We start from the raw sequence: 18,987 nt of genomic DNA, 5'->3' as shown, positions 1-18,987 counted from the left end.
TGTTCAAATCACTTAATTCCTCTGGGCCTCAGCTCCCTAATCTGTGAAAAGAGGCTGCTGAACCAGATTACTTCTAAGATGTATTATAATCAATAAGATTTCAAATACTTTAATATAAAATAAGTCACAAAAAAATACAATCTCATTAATCTAAACTTACTAATTTAGAATTTGGTAAGAAGGGAGAAAGTAAAGGAAAGAAAAGAAGAAGAAGTAGATTATGAAATGATATTTCATACAGTGAATCCTTAAATTGAAATCTCATTTTCACAATGATCTGCAGTAGCAAAATTCTTTAAAGCTCAGGAGGATGTCATAAGAGCAGTCTAAAAGATGCAAACAGGGGTTACTCATTCTTGCATTTACTTTGAGCAAACAGATGTTAATTAAACAAAGGTCTTATTTCTTTAATAGCTCTTTTCTAAGCTTTAATAGTTTGAAACTACTTGATAAGAAAAATGACTCAGGAAAAAAAACCTTGGTTTTATTTCTTCTATATATGTTGTATATATGGCAGGAGTAGCTCTTAAATCTTTTCTTCTGTTCTGTGACATTCACATGCACAGTTTAACTTTTGTTACTGAGAATAATTCCCAGCTGGAGACAGGGAATTAGGGGTGGAGAGGCTCATCAGACTTAGGTGTGAGGGTGGAGAAGCTGTATATAGAGAGAGGCTACCTCCACCATCCTAATATGGGTATTTCCCACAACCTGATCTTGCTTGGTAAGGCCAAAATAATGAGAGTTTACTGTATGCCAGCTAAGTAAAATACTGTTATATCTAATATTAGAGCTTCACTATTTGATCAAACTAATAAAGAGTTAAAAAAAAATAAGCCCCAAGTAAATACTTATGTAGGCTTTCTTTTTTCTTTAAAAATAATTCAATAGAAGCTATCCAGAATTGCTGATCAATTGCAACTGGTACTGAATAAATAATAGTCATTACAAACAAAATTTATAAGTCTTTAAAACAAAACAAAAAAATCTCTTTCTGTCCTTACAAATCATGAGAACTTGACTAAATAAAGACTTCAAAAGTAAAGAAAAAATGTGCTACCTTCTGAATCAGGATCTCCAAACGGGTTTAATTCTGCTACATCAGGATCACCAAATGGATTTAAATTCACAGTGGCCAAGTCCTTTTCTGATTCATCCAAAAAGTTAAGTTTGTTGATAAGCTCTGAAAATAAACATATGTGTCAGTTCACTGTGGTTACATAGAGCTAAGCATAATTATCATTCATTCATGAAACATTTCAAACTGTAAAAATTTACACTAATAATACCTGCAAATAATAAGATATAGCATTTTACCAATGAAAGAATGCCATTCAAGTATTTTGTAGCATACCAACATATTCAAATAAAAGAAAACAGACATATGCATATGAATTTGAAAATAACAGACAATAAATAGAGAAACTCATCTCAATCTTACTTGATTCAATAAAAAAGTACTAACATATATTCTGAGAAAAAACATCTTTCACTCCTAAATTATTGAATAATTCAAACTTATGTAATATAAGCAAATATTTTTAAAACAATGTTGTTACAATATATAAGCTAACTAAATAAATATGTCATATGACCAATTATTATCTTATAAGATATTTTAAAATCACTGCCTATCATCCTAATACGGGTTTTGCTAAAGATGGTAAGTTATGTTATGCTGTTGCCTGTTGGTGCACTACAAATTACCAAAGAAAATTTATTAAAGGAAATGCACAAAGACAAAACTGACAGCTAAGTACAGACAGAAAGTCAAGAGGTAGCAGGTCACAGTAAATACAGGCAATCAGAAGCAGAAAGAAAGGAAGAAAGCTCTTAGACCTTCAGAGGAACTGGCTGATTTAGCTGAAGGCATATTTGCTTGCTTTATGCAGTCATCTTGATCTTCATCTAAGCTGCTCAGAGCATTCAATTGGTTTACAATTTCTGTAAACAGAAGCCAGTCGAGACAAATGTAAGGAAAGGTCACTTAATTAAAGAGTCATAGAAGCATGCTGTTACTCAAAAAGACAAAGAGAGGGGATATTTGGTTAATCAAAAGAATACAGTCAGAGGATGTTATTTTGATAAACTACAACAGATGTATTTAACTGAAAGTGATGCTGTACTAATAGAGAACATTTTTGTTAAAATTTATATTAGTACTATTAACTAGGTTAACAAATACAAAACAAAGATAATAACTTTCACATTCTACATTTGTAAAATAGGGCTTTAAATGAAGGCATTAAAAATAGAATAGAAAAATTTTCATCAGATACCATAGAAAATATGTGCTATTTGTTTTATAGTATTCTAAATTTAAATTAAAGGATTTAGGAATATATCTACATGAATCATGAACATAATAAGCACTTGTTAATATTCTAGAATGTTAAAAATCAGCACAAAATAAGAAAAGCAGGCAATTGATATTTTCTACTCCTGCTTTCTAGAGAATTTGTGCTTTTAAGGGAACTCCTGAGTATTTGCTTTAGGATATCTTATTTAGCCAGTAAGAGACAGAATAAAAAAGACAGGAACAGACAGCAAAATATTAAAATAAAAATTCATTCTGTACATAAATAGAATTTTTAAAAATGAGTCATACATGTTTTGGACAACTCCAAATATGTGAAATTATGATTCACTGGGTGAAAATTAGCTTGGAATAAAATATTAAGAACCTACTAGAGTATTCTAGTTAATCCTTGCTATTTCCAAAGTTAAAACTTGGCAATAACTTAGGCATTAGGACAAACCAAACAGATCCAGATCATTCAGTGGGAAATAAAATGGTTAGAAATAGAAAACAGTTGCAAATCCAGCATTAAAATGCTGTTCTTTAACACGCAAATGTAGGGTCTAAATTTTATTTGAACCACATAATATAAATACATGGTTGTAATAAGGTTGTCTTCATCCAATCATTTGTTGTTGAACAAATAAATACTTATTTATCACTGTGTGCCAAGTACCATGTTTGGAACATAAGAATGAAAAAAAATCAGGCATAGTTTTGCCCTCATGGAATTTACCATTGATAAAGAAAGATATTAACACTGAAAAAGACCATAAACGACTATTAGAAAAACTGACAAACTTATTCATTTCCCTTGTCTGAATGAGAAATATATTTTGTATGAATAAGATTGCTTGAGATAGTCAATCATAGAAAATAAAAAAAGAGTAAACAGAATTAATACTAACTGGACTCAGTCTGTGAACAATATGAGCTAAATAATCAGTTTTTATAAAGTATCTTCTTCCACTTTATCCTTCCAATAGTTTAAATCTCATTCTGACTCAAATTAACCTAGCAAATTCCTCAACAGGAAGAATTCATTCTTAAAGTAGACTTTTTACCCCAAACTACTAGTTACTGTAACTTTGCAATTTTCAAGGAAGTGTAATAGAGAGAAGAATCTATGCTATGTGACTACCAGTGCATGACTGACTTTTTTTCATTCATTACTAGTTTTGTATTTTTAAAAGTTTGCAGATATTTATTTTTAACTTAAAAAAATATGAAAAAAAAAACAAATATTAGTAACATTAGTTAACAGCAGTTAACCTCTATTAAGAAGTAGAAAGGGCTCTGCATATGTTATTAGTTGATTCTCAAAAATATCCTGAGGTATTATTATTAATATTCACATTTTATCATGTATATTAGTAGCATTTATTTGCACTTTATTCCCAGATGTGCAATTACTGGTTAAAATATTTTAAAATAATGCTCAAAGATTTGTACTTTCTTTACACATTTTATTTAATATTCTTAGATATATTTTCAATGACAGTAGAAATCATTTATTCAAACACCTTATATAAGGGGCAATATACGGAATACTAAAGAAACATTAAATTTGGTCCTTACCTTCAAAACATTATTATTGTTCCATTATACACTTTTATGTACAATATGGACATTCATTTAAATACTATCAAAGTGACTATCACATGACTAAATTATTCACATTGTAATTTTTCTGAATGTTCAGAGTATTTCCTTCTCCTCATCATGCTTTTGGTGATATCTAAAACCACTGATAAAAAAAATCTAAAACCACTGATAAAAAATAAAGTAAAACCACTAAGGACCACTCCGTCATTAACTAACCCAAAGTAACTACTTATTTCCATCCCTGTCTCAATAAATTGTCCTTCCTATCCTAGCTTTCCTTATTTATCCATATCTTAAATAAATCCTTACTTAACACCTAGATCCTCTGCTTCTAGAATTCATTCACAAATGATCCAGATCATAAAAAGAAGCAATCTCCAAAGAAATACCATTTATCTACATAATAAACATTTCTCAAGTACCTATTATCCTTTTGGGAGGCAGATAGATAAGTAAGGCAATATGTGATAAATATGATATATGTTATAATTGAGACATGCATCGTAGGCTAAGTGAAACTGGAAGAGAGGCGTATAACTCAGGCTGAGGTTGGGAAGGCTTCCTGGAGTTATTGAGTGAAAATAAAACAAATAGATATCAATGTTATTATTAAAAGAGAAAGGGGAGGGCCTTCCACAACAATGCAAGGGAGGCAAATGAGAATATGATATACCTGAGGAACAGCAAGTTGCTTGGGGGTTAAGATGTCAGGGATGGGGAATGGAATGCGATGAGGCTGGCCAATGTGGTGTCATGAAGGTTACAGTGACCAAAATGAAGAATGTGAAGTTTACTCTGAAAGCTCTGAGAAGCCATTGTAAGATCAAATGCATATTTTAGAAACATCATACCAAGAGCAACATGGTAGCAACAATTGAAAAAAACAGGATAGGAAGATAAAAGATGAGCAGTTCAGCATCACGACTTCATGAAGGGAGGGGACTTAGTAAATATTTGCTAATTAAAGAATAAATTAAGAAGAAAGTTTTGAAGGTTTTAATTTGATATGGGGAGTGGGGAAAGGAATCTAGGATACCTGCCAAGTTTCTGTCTTGGGTGACTGTGTGGACATTAGTTCTAGAACTATAGTGGGGGCTATTCATTTTGGCCATACCAAGCTACAGTTGCCTGTGAAACTTATGAAAATAAGTCAGTTGGTATTTGCATATGCTGATGCAGAGCCTAAAATACAAATTTTGTTATATATTTCTCCTTTTAAAAAAAAAAGTACATTTCTTTTACTTCCAAATTTCTTGCAGTCAATATGTTTTACATGTATAATCAGAAAAACCGAAGCTAAAAGTTTAAAAGAAGGTTCACAACACAAATTCCCAGAATTTTTTTATGTGGGACACTTTCCTAGCAATATACCACCCTGATCAAAAAAATTCCCTGGCCCAATATATTTATATATATTTATTTATTAAAGACTTATTTCACCAAAAGTCTATACTTTGGAAAATGTTATTTAATAATGATATGTAATAGCACAAAATATAATTTCTACCTACCCTAGCACTACTCAAATTGAGCAATAAACCTATAGTGCAGTACTGCGTCATCGGTAACAGTGTGTCAATCTAGACTTGTTTCATATCGGTGAGAATAAGAAGGCAAACTAAATTAGGGGCAAGCAATCGAAGCACAGGGTCAAGTAATTTGAGACTCTTCTTTATTGTTAGGAAGGCAAAAGAAGATAGAAATTGACCATGAGAGATTATCACACTGGACCAAAACAGGGGGATAGAAGTGGTGTCACAAAGAATAGGTGGGTTTTTCTTTTTAAGAAAGTCTGTAGTGGAGTTAAAAGGGCTAGTGTGGGGGTGGGGTGGGGGCTACCTAGAGGCACAACATACCTACAAATCTTGTAGCATCTTCATTCTTCCCTCCAAAGTATAGGATTCAGTACAGGCATATCTCATTTTAAAATGGTCTAAGATAGTAACACTGCAACCTCTTGACAGAGATCAAGTTTAGAAGGACGTCACTTTTCTCATAGGCTTTGAGCCCATAAATATTTGATTTATGGATATAACTAATATGTTTAATAATGTGATTTTCAATCCCATTAGTAGATCATATTGCAAATGAATGAATGAATAAACTGAATGAAAGTCCTAATACTAGCCATAATTTTTATAAAGGTAGCAAGACATACACCTTATTTTTAAATTTTGACAATTGTGTTTTTAATCTTACATCTGTCTATATATCTACATGTGTATATATTATGCATCTATGTACGACACATTTCATTTATCTCTAGAAATGTTAGTTTTAGCTACCAACCTAAAATTTGGTGGTTTAAAACAAATTATCACCTCTCACAGTTCTGTGGACTGACTGGACTCAGCCGAGTGGTTCACTGCAGTTAGAGTGGCTTGGGATTAAATCACCAAAACATTGAACTGGGCTGGCTGTCTAAAATTGTTTCTTCAAATGCATGTTTGGTGTTTCAGCTGAGAGGCTGGAACAACTGGGGACTGTTCAGGCATCTCTCCCCCTACCTCCTAGCACTGTAAATAGCTGTCAATATGGGTATTTTGGGGTTTCCTTTCAACACAGCAACCCAGAGTAGCTGGACATTTTACATGGCAACTGGTATCTCACACAAAACACACTACAAGGGGCCCAGGTAGAAGCTACAACTTAGCTTTGGAAGTTACAGAATGTGACTTCCTCACTGCATTCTATTGATTAAAAGTGATTTATGGAACCAGCCCAGAAGACGGGGAGGGGCCTACAAAAGGGCATGAATATTGAGAGGCCTTTTTCACTCACTGGAGGACAATCTTTGAAGACTAGCTACCACACAGTAGATCAATAAATCAGAAAGTTGAAATCATTCATTTTCTTACTAATCTAATGAATTTATTATAATTCTCATATAACCTTCCAGCATTTTACTCATGCACATATATGAAAGGTATAATCTTAAACTGTACAATTCAATGAATTTCAACAAATGTATATACATCCATGTGACACAAGAGGCAGAGTACTGCACCACCACCAAACTCCCACAGATTCTCTCATGCCTCTTTTCAGACAATCTCCAAATACACTAGCTGACACTATTCTAATGTTTTTAACACAAGATTAGTTTTGCCTCTTCCAGAACATCATGTAAATGGAAACATACAGTACATAAGTTCAGTTCCGTCGCTAGCCATGTCTGATTCTTTGCAACCACATAGACTGCAGCATGCCAGGCCTCCCTGTACATCACCAACTCCTGGAGTTGACTTCAACTCATTTCCATTGAGTCGGTGATGCCATCCAACCATCTCATCCTCTGTCGTTCCCTTCTCCTCCTGACTTCAATTTTTCCCAGCATTAGGGTCTTTTCAAATGACTCAGTTCTTCGCATCAGATGGCCAGAGTATTGGAGTTTCAGCTTCAACATCAGTCCTTCCAATGAACACCCAGAACTGATTTCCTTTAGGATGGACTGGCTGGATCTCCTTGCAGTTCAAGGGACTCCCAAGAGTCTTCTCCAACACCACCGTTCAAAAGCATCAATTCTTCAGTGCTCAGCTTTCTTTATAGTTCAACTCTCACATCCATACATGACCACTGGAAAAACCATAGTCTTGACTAGATGAACCTTTGTTGGCAAAGTAATGTCTCTGCTTTTTAATATGCTATCTAGGTTGGTCATAACTTTCCTTCCAAGGAGCAAGCGTCTTTTAGTTTCATGGCTGCAGTTACCACCTGCAGTGATTTTGGAGCCCCCAAAATAAAGTCAGCCACTGTTTCCACTGTTTCCCCATCTATTTGCCATGAAGTCATTGGACCGGATGCCATGATCTTAGTTTTCTGAATGTTGAGCTTTAAGCCAACTTTTTCACACTCCTCTTTCACTTTCATCACGGCTCTTTAGTTCTTCTTTGCTTTCTGCCATAAGGGTGGTGTCATCTGCATATCTGAGGTTACTGATGTTTCTCCGGCCACCTTGATTCTAGCTTGTGCCTCATCCAGCCCAGTGTTTCTCATGATGTACTCTGCATATAAATTAAATAAGCAGGGTGACAATATACAGCCTTGACATACTCCTTTCTCTATTTGGAACCAGTCTGTTGTTCCATGGCCAGTTCTAATTGTTGCTTCCTGACATGAACACAGATTTCTCAGGAGGCAGGTGAGGTAGTCTGGTATTTCCATCTCTTTCGGAATTTTCCACAATTTGTGGTGATCCACACACTCAAAGGCTTTGACATAGTCATAAAGTAGAAATAGATGTTTTTCTGAATCTCTTTTGCTTTTTTGATAATCCAGGGAATGTTGGCAATTTGATCTCTGGTTCCTCTGCCTTTTCTAAAACCAGCTTGAACATCAGGGAGTTCACAGCTCATGTATTGCTGAAGCCTGGCTTGGAGAATTTTGAGCATTACTTTACTAGCATGTGAGATGAGTACAATTGTGTGGTAGTTTGAGCATTCTTTGGCATTGCCTTTCTTTGGCATTGGAATGAAAACTGACCTTTTCCAGCCCTGTGGCCACTGCTGAGTTTTCCAAACTTGCTGGTTATTGAGTACAGCACTTTCACAGCATCATCTTTTAGGATTTGAAATAGCTCAACTGGAACTCCATCACCTCCACTAGCTTTGTTCGTGTGATGCTTCCTAAGGCCCACTTGACGTCACATCCCAGGATGTCTGGCTCTAGGTGAGTGATCACACCATCGTGATTATCTGGGTCATAAAGATCTTTTTTGTATAGTTCTTCTGCGTATTCTTGACACCTCTTCTTAATATCTTCTGCTTCTATTAGGTACATACCATTCCTGTCCTTTATCGAGCCCATCTTTCCATGAAATGTTCCGTTGGCATCTCTAATTCTCTTGAAGAGATCTCTAGTCTTTCCCTATCTATTGTTTTCCTCTATTTCTTTGCACTGATCACTGAGGAAGGCTTTCTCATCTTTCTTTGCAATTCTTTGGAACTCTACATTCAAATGGGTATATCTTTGCTTTTTTCCTTTGCTTTTGGCTTCTCTTCTATTCACAGCTATTTGTAAGGCCTCCTCAGACAGCCATTTTGCTTTTTTGCATTTCTTTTTCTTGGGCATGGTCTTGATCCCTCCCTCCTATACCAACCTCCATCCATAGTTCATCAGGCAATCTATCAGATCTAATCCCTTGACTCTATTATTCACTTCCACTGTATAATACTAAGGGATTTGATTTAGGTCACACCTGAATGGTCTAGTGGTTTTCCCCACTTTCTTCAATTTGAGTCTGAATTTGGCAATAAGGTTTCATGATCTGAGCCGCAGTCAGCTCTGGGTCTTGTTTTTGTTGACTGTATAGAGCTTCTCCATCTTTGGCTGCAAAGAATATAAGCAATCTGATTTCGGTATTGACCATCTGGTGACGTCCATGTGTAGAGTCTCCTCTTGTGTTGTTGGAAGAGGGCGTTTGCTATGACCAGGTCGCCATTAACCCCATGAAAGAGCAGCCAGAACTTACACAGGACTGGGAAATAGACTCTTGGTGGGCACAAACAGAACCTTGCTCACACCAGGACCCAGGAGAAAGGAGTAGTGACCCCACAAAAGACTGACCCAGACTTGCCCAGGAATGTCCAGAAATCTGAAGCAGAGGTGTGGGTCAGTGGTGGCCTGCTGCTGGGCTGGGAGCACTGAGTGCAGCAGTGTGTGCATGGGACCTTTTGAAGGAGGTACCATTATTTTCATTAACCCCACATAGTTTGGCCCCAGGTAAATTGCCGGGAGGGAACACAGCTCTACCCATCAACAGAAAATTGGATATAAGATGTACTGAGCATGGCCCTCTTGAGAAATCTGTATGCAGGTCAGGAAGCAACAGTTAGAACTGGACACGGAACAACAGACTGGTTCCAAATAGGAAAAGGAGTACGTCAAGGCTGTATATTGTCACCCTGCTTATTTAACTTATATGCAGAGTACATCATGAGAAACGCTAGACTAGAAGAAACACAAGCTGGAATCAAGATTGCTGGGAGAAATGTCAATAACCTCAGATATGCAGATGACACCACCCTTATGACAGAAAGTGAAGAGGAGCTAAAAAGCCTCTTGATGAAAGTGAAAGAGGAGAGCGGAAAAGTTGGCTTAAAGCTCAACATTCAGAAAACCAAGATCATGGCATCCGGTCCTATCACTTCATGGGAAATAGATGGGGAAACAGTGGAAACAGTGTCAGACTTTATTTTGGGGGGCTCCAAAATCACTGCAGATGGTGACTGCAGCCATGAAATTAAAAGACGCTTACTCCTTGGAAGAAAAGTTATGACCAACCTAGATAGCATATTCAAAAGCAGAGACATTACTTTGCCGACTAAGGTCCGTCTAGTCAAGGCTATGGTTTTTCCTGTGGTCATGTATGGATGTGAGAGTTGGACTGTGAAGAAGGCTGAGCACCGAAGAATTGATGCTTTTGAAGTGTGGTGTTGGAGAAGACTCTTGAGAGTCCCTTGGACTGCAAGGAGATCCAACCAGTCCATTCTGAAGGAGATCAACCCTGGGATTTCTTTGGAAGGAATGCTGCTGAAGCTGAAACTCCAGTACTTTGGCCACCTCATGAGAAGAGTTGGCTCATTGGAAAAGACTCTGATGCTGGGAGGGATTGGGGGCAGGAGGAGAAGGGGATGAAAGAGGATGAGATGGCTGGATGGCATCACGGACTCGATGGACATGAGTCTGAGTGAACTCCAGGAGATGGTGATGAACAGGGAGGCCTGGCGTGCTGCGATTTATGGGGTCGCAAAGAGTCGGACACGACTGAGCGACTGAACTGAACTGAACTGAGCATGGCCCTGCCCATCAGAACAAGACCCAGTTTCCCCCTCAGTCAGTCTCTTCCATCAGAAAGCTTCCGTAAGACTCTTATCCTTCTCCATCACAGGGCAGAGAGATTGAAAACAATCACAGAAAACTAACCAATCTGATCACATGGATCAGATATTATGAACATTTTTGTGCTAGTCTTTTTTGGATACATGTTTTCATTTCTTTTGGATAAAGATTCCACTCTACAAGGAGCAGAATGCTTGGTCAGGGGGTACATTTTTATAATATATATTAATGTTAATGTTTATTATTATAAACATATGCCCTAGGTATATCTGTAGTGTTTATAAGAAACTTCCTAAGTGACCTCACCATTATATTCTTCATGAACAATGGATGAGAGTTCCAGTCGGTCCATATCTTTATCAACAGTGAGAATTTATTGCCAGTCTTTTAAATTTTAACCACTTGGGGAATGTGGAGCTGTATTTCATGATGATTTTAATTTGCTTTTCCCTGATGACAAGTGACACTAGCAATATTTTCTTATGCTTACTGGCCAATGATGCATCTTTCTTTGTGAACCACAGGTTCAAATCCTTGCCCATTACCTCAGGGGGAAAAAAAAAAAGGGTTGTCTTTTTATTATTGAGTTAGGGGACATTAAAATAACCTATTCCAGATACAAGTCAGATATACGCATCTTGAGTATTTTCTTCTAGTCTGTAATTTGCCCATACATTTTCTTATTGGCCTATTTCAATGGCATGCATCTTAAAGTTCTGCAAAGTCAATTCATCAGATTTTTCTTTCACAGTTGTTACTTTTTGTGTCTTGTGTAATATAAGAACCTTCTGTACACTCTCAGGCCACAAATAGTCTTTTTTTCTTCAGAGGCTTTATATTTTTAGCTTTTACATTTAGGTCCATGATCTACCTTGAATTAATGTTTGTGTATATGTGGGAATTGAGACTCCTTCCATGCAGATATTTGGGGGTTTCAGAATAATTTGTTGAAAATCTTTTCCTTTCTTTACTGAATTGTCCTGCACCTTTGCTAAAAATTAATTCACCAAAGACATTTCTATTTCAGGACTTCATGTTTTGTTCCACTCATCTGTCTTTCCTGTGCCAATACCATACTATATTAATTACCACAGCTTTACAGTAAATCTTGATGTCAGACAGTATTAACAATTCTGTTCCTTTTCAATATTGTTTGGGCTATTCAGTTCCTTTATAAATCCAACTGTATTTCAGAATCAGCTATCAACGTCTACTTTTTAAAAAGCTTGCTAGGGGACATCCTGATGGTCTAGTGGTTAAAAATTCGCCTTCCAATGCAAGGAATCTGGGTTCATTCTCCGATTAGGGAACTAGGATCCCACATGCTGCAGGGCAACTAAGCCAGCACACCAGAATTATGCGAGCATGCCACAATTAGTGAGCCTGCACGCTTGAGAGCCTGTGTGCCAGAACTAGAGTCCGCACTCCAGAACTACTAAAGCCCATGCTCTAGAGTCTGTGCTCTGCAACAAGAGAAGCCCATGCACCACAATGAAGAGCCCAGCACAGTCAGAAAAAAACGCCTGCTAGCATTATGAATGGCATTGAGTTGAACACAGATCTATTTGTGGAGAAGATAACATCTTTACAATATTGAGTTCTCCAATCTATGAACACAGAATCTCTATTTAATAAGATCTTCTTTAATTACCTTCAATAATGTATTATAGCTTTCAGGGTAGAGGTTTTTCTACATCTTTTGCTAAATTCATTTTGAGGAAGTCTATGTTACTTTCAGCCTCCTTTGTAAATGAAATTGTTTCATTAACCTAATCTTCCAAATGTTTATTGTTCATATACAAAAATGTAAATTTTCTATATCGATTTTGTATCATGTGCCCTTGCTAAGGTCTTCAGTACAATATTGAATGAAAGTGGTGACAGCAAACATCCTGGCCTTTATCCAATCTTTGGAGGAAAAGTGTTCAGTGTTTCATCATTATATATGCTGTTGGCTCACCACAGATGCCATTTATCAAAATGAAGAAATTCATTTATATTAAAACTGCTGAGAAACTGGTATTGAATTTTTTCAAATGCTCCTTTCTGCATCTATTGAGGTAATTATATGATTTTTCTCCTTTATTCTGTTACTATGGTTAAAGCAACCTTGCATTTCTAGGATAAATCCTTAAAGAATGCATATGGGTACTTGGACTATTAATTGTCTCTTGTCTCTTTCCTAAATAAATCCTGGAGATCGTCCAACTTCTTCAGAGTTCTTACTTTCCTCGTGGTTCTGTCAGATGGACTCTCAGTATCCACAGAATTCTCCGAGTCTTGCATGGGGTGCTAGATAATGTTCAGTTTACCGTTTAAGAGTAACAGAAAGTAGGCTGAATTGGTAATTTCTATTTTCTGCCACTTCTTCTATTCTTTTAGTTGATACATTTGAGTTATAAACACTGAGAAGAAATGCTCTTGCTATCTTCAGTCTCTCATCCTAGTGTCTCAAACTCTCTTTAAGAGTTAGCTTGATACCTTGCAAACTTTTTAGCTCAAGAGACTAGAAATGCCCCACCTCTTTTCTTCTATTTTCCAACTTTACAACCTAAATAACAGATGCAATATTCCAGAAATTCTCATCCTTCACATAGATCTCCAAAACAGGTGGTCATTTTCATTTCTTGTTACTTTATAGAGTCCACAGCAATTCTATGATTTTGTTAATCTGTCTCCTAAGTACCAAAGGGTAAACACCCAGAAGTAAAAATCCAGAAGTAAAAAAAAAGACAGACAAATTAATAGATGTATTTTCTGACCAGAGCCCCAAGTTAATTCTGAGAAACCTTTTAATCTAAGAAAAGAGACCTACTTATCCCTATCGATAACCCTAACAAGTAGGACATTTAATCTCAGAGGGCTGAGTCATACCATAATCAACTCTAGATCCTCAAATATGAACTGCTATCTTCTCTACTACCATCTGTGCTGTAAGATTATGTTCCCTGAAGGTAGCCAATATGTCACTTTCTCTTCCTCCTCCTGAATTAACTTTACCAACTATAGAAAAAGGATTAACAAACACCAGGCAATATTGCTCATGGTAAAAATAAATCCTGATATACAAACTGTATCTGGATATGTGTGTGTGTGTTACTCACTCAGTTGTGCCGGACTCTTTGCAATCCCATGGACTGTAACCTACCAGGCTCCTCTATTCATGGGATTTCCCAGGCAGGAATACTGGAATGGGTTGCCATTCCCTTCTGCAGGGATTTCCCCCAGCCAGGAATCGAATCCAAGTCTCCTGCATTGTAGGCAGATTCTTTACCAGCTGAGTCACCAGGGAAGCCTTTGATTCAACCTGCATCTGGATGGGAGGACTCTAAACGAACTACATACCTAATGGAAGGCCACAGTTTGACCTCTGATTGTGGATACGCATGTAATTGAGCATGTCCCTCACAGGAACCCTGGAAACTATACTTATCAAACTGTTACAAAAGCTTTTAGTTCTAGGGCATTATAAATATTATAAGCCAAGGTAATCCCTGTTCCTAACTATATGGATCTTATCTCCTTGTACCCAAATGGTCATTTGGGGGTAGAGATCAAAGAATAGCAACTGGGCTGCCATTGAAAACTACAGTGAAAGAGGAATGCTCTGCTGAATGCTGTTTCTTGTCCAATATTCTTCTAAATGAACTTAATGCCAAGCTTGCGCTATTTGGGTCCTGGGAGTCTGAATGTCTGGTTAACCCTAACTAGAACCGCTGCCAATCTCTGCAACAATTATAAGTATACCAGGGAACTTTCAGGTGTCTCATCATGTTTGGTTTCCCCAATAACGCTCTTTTGTACACTGCTTCCTTTAAATCAAACCTTCTGAGCTACATTCAGTAAGACTTTGTCACTTAATGTCTTTTTTCTCCCATTTCTGTTGGTGTACATTCAGAAATTCAACATGAATCCCAAAGATGATCAAATGAACAAATCCTCATTCAAGTACTGTGAGGTTGCCATATAGAAAGAGGCACTAATTGTTTTGAAACCATATATAATTTTGAGCACCTGCTACAGTAAACTTCATATTAAAAGGTTTTGTCTGCTCAGTTCCAATGTCTATCACTCCCACTACATTTCAGTGATTTTTCCAACTACCCATTCATGTGTACTGCACCTCTGCAGAAAACATCTATATGGGTAACTTCCATAAAAGGTTCCTACCTAAGAGCCAGTCCCTGTATCCAGTTAGCAGTGAATTTTATCTCAGATAGAGAAGATCAGTTAGTATCATTTAGTCACTAAGTCATGTCCAACTCTTTTGCAACCCCATGGACTATAGCCCGTCAGGCTCCTCTGTTCAAGGGATTTCCCAGGCAAGAATACTGGAGTGGGTTGCCATTTCCTTCTCTAGAGGATCTTCTTGACTCAAGGATTGAACCTGCATCTCCTGCATTGCAGGCAAATTCTTTAACTGAGCCACCAGGGAAGCCCTTGATCAGTCTAAATTAAATGTATACCATGAATTTAATTTTACTTCAAGAAAAGTCTGTAATTTCAGAAGATATACTTTATCAATTACTAATGATTTACAGCTATATTCCATAAGAGCACAGGCTAAATGAAGAGCCCCTAGGTATCAATCTAAGATAGATTCAAAATAATTCTAATAGTCTGTTTAAGAAGTTTGCAGCTTATATATCTATTCATATAAATATGAAGAAATAATATGCTCATATAATTTTACTGGAAATAAGATACTCATATAATTTTATTGGTATAATGTGACTGTATTTTATGCATTCATATTATAACACAAATATATATTTAATATAGGGAAATTTTTAAATAATAATTCCTTCCTCTATAAAAACTGCATCAACAATTTTTAAAGCTACAAGGAAGAGTGAATGTAAGCTCTGTTATTGCCACTTTATCTGGTAAATAAAAATACCCACCATCCTTTATTTGTACCATATTTACACAATACTATTCACTTTCATTACTCTTAAGTTATTATTCACACATTACTAATGTTAAATTGTAATATTTTTTATGATCTTAAAAATATTTTACTCAAACATTTTTAGAGTGGCAGTGCTGGTGCTAAAAACAAACAAACAAACAAACAAACACTTCTGAGAGTTAACTTTGGAATGAAATTTACATGTGCTAAAAAAGAGTAACTAAGGAAGTCAAAATAAGCTGTGTTTTTAATTTAACTGCCATAACATGCTATGCTGTTAATTTAAGTAATTGTCCTCTGCAAATATAATAGAAAATACTGAGTTAAACAGGCAAGGAAATACATCAAATGCTCTAATGACAGTAAAAAAAAAAATACTGAGGAAAAAAATGTTAATGTCAAAGCATAAGTGTGTTATAATGATTGTGGCATTACTGACCTAAAACAAACGTAATCATCCAAGGTCAGTATTTACCTATGCTCCCTCAATACACAGTTTATATTCATTACTTTTGTATTATGAATTATTTACTCTTGAGTTATTTAAGGTCTGAATTATGTGTCTCCTCCAGATTGCATTTCGTCCATCAAATGGGATCATCGCATCTTATATTAATATAAGACAGTATAAAGGTCAAAATGAATGGAACAAGACAATAGGTCAGAGTGACCAATGTGGGCTACAATAGGAGAGAGAAGCCCACTCACTCATTTGTGACCTTTCATTTAAAATATTTTAAACTCTTAGTGTGTTCCAGACAATGTGCTAGAAGCTAGAGATGAAAAAATGATCAAAATATAGTCTCTATCTTGAAGAAATTGCATAAAATATGGAAAATAAATACATAAATAAATAATAACACAAACCAGTAGCATTCCAAAGAAATTCTGGATCATCAAAAGTAACTTCTATTAGAGTCAGAGAATTTTAGGCTATCCCCAGAAGTTACTTCTGCAGTAGAGATCTTAGAAATTAAAGTATATATGTTTGTTTAAGCAATAAAGGTTGTTATGGTATGAATGTCTGTGTCTCTCAAAGTTCATATAATGAAATCCTAATTTACAATGTGATAGTATTAGGAGGTGGGGCATTTGGCAGGTGACTAGGTTATGAGGCTGGATGAGATTAATAGTCTTATAAAAGAGGCCCAAAAGAACTCCCTTGCCTCCATCCACCACGTAAAGAATACAATGAAAAGTCTGTGACCCAGAAGATGGTCCTTACCCAACCATGTTGACACACTGATCTCAGACTTCCAGTCTCCAAAACTGTGAGAAACAAATTTCTGTTGTTTATAAACTATCCAATCTTTGATATTTTGTTATAGCAGCTCAAATGGACTTAGATAAGAGTTCAGCTATAAAATCTAATTACTACTGAATCCTTTCACTAAACCTGTATTTTGCTCAAAAATACTGTTCTTTCTTTTCTTTTCAGTAGCAATGCAGAACTTGTGACATGCTATCACCATTTTTGCCCACTGCTGTGATGAAAATATACAACATTGATCAAAATGGCTATAACAATGAAAATGTGTGGCATTCTAGTTGCTACTAATGGTATAAATGCCTAACTGAGATTTAGTTTTAACCAAAAGCCATATACAAAGAATAAACCATATTCTCTAATTAAAAGATTGAATTACAAACTCATGCTGTAAGAAAATAGATGCATTTGCAAATGGTACAGTGCACAAGGGGCAGAGTGACAATTTTAAATGGAGAGGGCATAAGAGGCTTCTCAGAGGATGTGGCAAAAGAATTAAAATTTGAAGAATAGATAAGTAGTAGTTGGAATTGGTAAGGGAAGGACATAACTTCCCTTCCTGAAGTACTTCAACTAGCCAAATCAAACAAAGAACTCAAAGACAGCAAAGACATGGCATTTTTTAAATTATTATATAATTCTGCTGACATTATAACAAGCAAATGTCAACATTTATTATTGAAAAAAGAAATCCCCAAATGTTATTGAAATAAAAATAATAGCCAGGAGGGGTTGGAGGGAGAAATTCAAATAAAGAGAAGAGGAAATCATATTGAATTTCTCTTCTTACACAAGGTGAGTCAACACATTCTGCTTCACTTTTAATGTTAGTAGAGAAATACAAGCTCAGTTATCCCTCTGGCTTATTTATTTCAGAGGATACTATTCCAAAATGAAAATAGAGGATGTATAACTTTCAAATTACTCTACTAAAGAACATTTAAGAATGGTAAAAATATAAAGAGTGGGTAGAAAAAAATAAGAAAATCCCCAAATAAAAGTATAAAGTAATAGAAATGAAATTAAGTAGGTCAGTTAGCAAGAAATATAACAAAATACTGTTTATGAAGAGAAGTATCTAACACAGATAGGATAAAAATAAAGTGATAAATACATCAAATACAAAGAAGGTATGGATTACAAACATCAACATCAGGCAAAAACTTTAGACAACAGGCATTAAATGGTACAAACTGACCAAATTATAATTCACAACAAAGGTATAAGAATAAATTTTTATGAACTAAATAATTTAGGATTGAAGTTCTCTTTCACTGATGAACTATACACAAAGCATAAGAATATAAATAAGTAAATAATATAAATGTAAACTTGGGTCTAAAAGCTACATGCTGAATCTAACAAAGAGAAGATACATATAAAAAGATGCTCATAAAATACTTACAAAAACAGATCATCTATCTACACTACAAAGAAAAAGATCTCAATCATATTTTTTTAAAAATTGAGGTCGGATAGGCTTCAGAATCTTATTCGAATTAAACTAGAAATAAACATAGCCCATGACAAAGCACATTCTTCTAAACATTCTTGGGTCAAATAAGAAATCAAAATGGCAAACATAAATTAGAAAACAATGCAGCTGACCCTTGAATAAAACAGGGTTTAAGGAACATCAACCCTCTGTACAGTGGAAAATCCACGTATAACTTATAGCTGGCCTTCTATATTCATGGATCCTTCAAGTCCTCAGTTCCTACATATTCACCTCCACAGATCATGTAGTACTACACTATTTACTATTTAAAAAAAATCTACATTCAAGTGGACCTATGCAGTTCAAATCAGTAAAGGGTCAACTGTAATTTATAAAATTTGCTCAGGACAAAACATCTATCTTTGCATACAAGTCTGACCATTTCCTTTTAACAGAAGTAAAAGTGAAGGTCACTGGAGTTGAGGAAGTCACAGAAGTTTTTAACTAAGAAATTAAATTGCTCATCCATGTGATCAAAGGAAATCCCCCATAAAACAGCAAGAATTGAGGCATAGCCAAGAGTTCAGTGCCAGAGTGCCCAATTAATTTGGAAAAATCACCAAGAG

General features: G+C 35.7%; 1 protein-coding gene across 1 annotated transcript in view; it reads right to left on the bottom strand.

The window, feature by feature from the left end:
* The window catches only part of EHBP1 (EH domain binding protein 1), a 347,498-nt gene that overhangs the window by 188,863 nt on the left and 139,648 nt on the right, over positions 1-18,987 (bottom strand). Inside the window, exons 7-8 of the mRNA XM_052648636.1 lie at positions 1,840-1,944; positions 1,061-1,183 (exon numbers count right to left, since the gene is read on the bottom strand). Coding sequence (XP_052504596.1) covers positions 1,061-1,183; positions 1,840-1,944 — 228 coding nt within the window. The remainder of the gene's footprint in view (positions 1-1,060; positions 1,184-1,839; positions 1,945-18,987) is intronic.

Source organism: Budorcas taxicolor, chromosome 11 (genome assembly GCF_023091745.1).
Source record: "Budorcas taxicolor isolate Tak-1 chromosome 11, Takin1.1, whole genome shotgun sequence".
Classification (NCBI taxonomy): domain Eukaryota; kingdom Metazoa; phylum Chordata; class Mammalia; order Artiodactyla; family Bovidae; genus Budorcas; species Budorcas taxicolor.
This window is presented reverse-complemented; position numbering and strand designations above follow the sequence as displayed.